The sequence below is a fragment of the Equus quagga genome, unplaced genomic scaffold (genome assembly GCF_021613505.1).
Source record: "Equus quagga isolate Etosha38 unplaced genomic scaffold, UCLA_HA_Equagga_1.0 HiC_scaffold_20127_RagTag, whole genome shotgun sequence".
NCBI lineage: Eukaryota > Metazoa > Chordata > Mammalia > Perissodactyla > Equidae > Equus > Equus quagga.
In genome coordinates this window covers 44603-47780 of record NW_025793070.1, presented here as the reverse complement: position 1 = coordinate 47780, position 3178 = coordinate 44603, and the positions used below count along the sequence as shown (strand labels likewise).

General features: G+C 44.1%; 1 protein-coding gene across 1 annotated transcript in view; it reads right to left on the bottom strand.

Moving 5' to 3' along the window:
- Window positions 1-2872, bottom strand: part of LOC124232068 (myosin-1-like) — a gene marked incomplete at its 3' end in the record, with an annotated part of 3880 nt that extends 1008 nt beyond the window's left edge. The window contains 6 exon segments of the mRNA XM_046649044.1: window positions 1-66; window positions 153-267; window positions 1050-1077; window positions 2155-2311; window positions 2426-2569; window positions 2669-2872. The exon segment at window positions 1-66 is cut by the window's left edge and continues 4 nt beyond it. Of these exon segments, the coding sequence (XP_046505000.1) occupies window positions 1-66; window positions 153-267; window positions 1050-1077; window positions 2155-2311; window positions 2426-2569; window positions 2669-2872 (714 nt within the window).
- Window positions 2873-3178: the final 306 nt, after the last annotated feature.

Sequence of the window (3178 nt, the reverse complement as noted above, 5' to 3'; positions counted from 1 at the left end):
GGTCTTGGCGTTGCCAAAGGCCTCCAGTAGGGGGTTGGCACTGATGATCTGATCTTCCAGAGTCCCCTGCAAAGGCAAGAGCAGACCTCACATCTGGGCTCGGGAGCTTCTTCCCTGAGAGCCCAGAGTCAGGCCATGGCAGTCAGACCCACCTGCATTTTGCCGGAAGTAGGTTCCTCCTTCTTCTTCTCCCCAGTAACTGCAATTGTTGCAAAGTACTGGATGACACGCTTGGTGTTCACAGTCTTCCCGGCACCAGATTCTCCACTGCCAAACAGTGAGCAAACTTGTGAGTAAGCGAGCTCTACGACAAGTGACACTCCTTCCACCATCAGCATTTACTGCCTTATGCAGCTGTCTTTGTATGTCGTCGTCAGAGTCTCCTAGATCTTTCTCTTCAGCCTACATACAGCTCTTATTATTTCTGTTGCTTTGCACTGACAAGAAGTAGACAAGTTTGTTCATTAGTCATGTAGCACATATTTCTTGAGTGCTTAAAATGTGCCAGGCTCTGTAATAGGTGCTGAGGCCTGGGCTTGAGGGGTCCAAAAAGCAGCCACTCAACAACTGTGTAGTAAATGAAACAATTAGCAAAAACCTCTCTGAAGCAATGCAAATCTTCTTCAGCTTCCTTTGACTAAAGACATGACACAAATTACAGCTTTGAAGGAGCAGACATCCCTCAAGTAGGCCTTAAAAATGAACCCCTGGTATGAGTTCTAAACTGCTCAGCCTTCAGAACGTTGTACGTTGCTCACTGCCCTGTACCAGGTCTGACTGTGCACAGAGAAGGGGTTTGCATCTCCCACTCCCAGGAAGGTTCTGTGGAACTTTCAAGACTGGGCTAGCAGATGATGTGATTTGGGACGTTGTTGTTTTACATTCTGATGCAATCTAAACCCTACAGTAAACTGAAAACAGCATCTAGTTCCAGGCTGATCATGCCATTGCTTTAGTATCGATGGGGGCATTAATTAATTTCTCCTTTTGGTTTGTCATTTTCCCAGTGAGAATCAAAGACTAAGAAGTCTTAGAGTAGTAATACGTACGTGATTAAGATAGACTGATTCTCCCCATCTAGAAGGAAAACAGTGGACAGTCAGCATATGTACCAGTTATGCAAACAACACTTCCTATAGGGAAACACTCAGGGCATTGAGGATAAGTGTCATTCTCAATGGAGTTTTTCAGTATATTATTGTAAAGTTATATATGGTCTAATTCTAAAGCTTCTTAGGTTGGGGAAGAGAAACATGTTGTCATTTCTTAAATTCCTTAAGCCCCCACAGGAAGTGTGTCCTTCTGGTTTAAAATAAAGAGCAGTGCTTTCCAAAGCTAGACATGTTCTCTAGTTGTCGTCTGTAGATTTCAGTGGCATGGCTTCCTGTTGATTAATGCATATAATTGAGAAATGCATAATATGGTAAGGGTTTGGAGTGTAATTTAATAGGTTAAAATAGTATTAATCAAGCCAAGGTTGAAATTTAGTTTCTAAATGGATCAATTGGCCACACACACACACTCACACGCATCTCTCTGTTTTATGGCCACAGACTGAAACTCCGAGTCTGATCTGCCTTCCCAAATGTGTGCTTAGGGTCATAGTAAGGTCAGGTGAGGAGGGTGCCTCAATCAGAACAAAATCCTTTTAAGGGAGGAAAATAGTTTCTGTTTGTATGCATGTAGCCCCAAATACCATCTTCATTCAAAGAGAGGTTGTCATCCCTGAAATGGGCCTTGACATTTTTAAGGAGAGAACAATACTTCTAAAAGTTTCCAATTCATAATTACTAAGACTGTTAGGTGCTAAAAGGATTAAACACATACTTTTCACTTTTGTACAGACAATATCATTCAGTTGTTACTTAATCTTACCCTTGTTACTCAAATATATAAAATAAATCATGTATTTCCAAGCAAGGAGACTGTAAACAAATTAAACTTAATTGGGATGGAGCAGTAAGATGATCTGGTGAAATCATGGTGGTGGAATCAGGAGAACTGAGTTTTAGCCCTCACTTTAACAATATGTACCTCTCTGTGGTTTAGTAACCTCTTCTCTATGAGGGGATTGGATTCAATTATTTCTGTGGGTCTTTTTAGCTTTAACATTTAGCGTTTATAGGTGGTAATAAAAACAGTTGAGCCGCTCACCAGTCAGCATGAACTGATAGGCGTTGTCAGAGATGGAGAAGATGTGGGGCGGGGCCTCCTGGCGCTTTTTGCCTCGGTAGGCCGTCACCACCTCGGCGTTGTACACTGGCAACCACTTGTAGGGGTTGACGGTGACACAGAAAAGACCTGAGTAGGTCTGCCAAAAAAGAAAAGAAAGGAATATAATTATTTCATGGGGACCTTAATAATGTACAATTTTTCACAAATACTAAGCACCTGCATGAGCAGAAGGCCGAGAGAATGAACTCACGTAGATCATCCAGGCTGCGTAGCGCTCTTTGAGGTTGTACAGCACAGCAGGCTCATGCAGGTGAGTCATCATGGCCATGTCCTCGATCTTGTCATATTTGGGAGGGTTCATGGGGAAGCATTGGTCTTCTTTCACAGTTACTGTCTGTCAAGTCAAATAAGAGAGGCCAGGTCAAAAACTAAGTGTCAGCTAACCTAACCGCAAACGAGGCACCATCGAATCATCTCCAGACGTTTTACTCACAGCTCCAGCTTCAGTCTTGGCTGTCACCTTCCCTCCTTCCCTGCTCTGCACTGTTGCTTTCACAAAGGACTCCTTAGGGTCAGCCACAAAAACTGATGTCTTGGCATCGAAAGGCTTATTCTGGGCTTCAATTCGCTCCTTTTCAGACTTTCGGAGGTAAGGAGCAGCCTCCCCAAAGACGGCCATCTCGGCATCAGAACTCATGGCTGCGGGTTACTGGTGGCGACACAGCAGCAGGTGTGCCTGGAGGGAAGACACAGAGCTTGGAGGTGACCTGGGCGGCGGTGGTCATTGTCTTGCTGACTTCAGGATAGTGTGTCTCATTGGCCATGCTTGTTTTCTCCTGCCTGCCTGTAGGTATCACTCCTGTGTGCTATGAATGGTGCTGAGAGATCAGATCACTGGCTTGACAGTCGTACGTTGGCAGCTTAATTTATGTGCCGTTTTCATCCTCCATTCTATCCTCTACATTGTAAGCCTTAGTGGAGAAGTATGGAAGAATTCATGTTC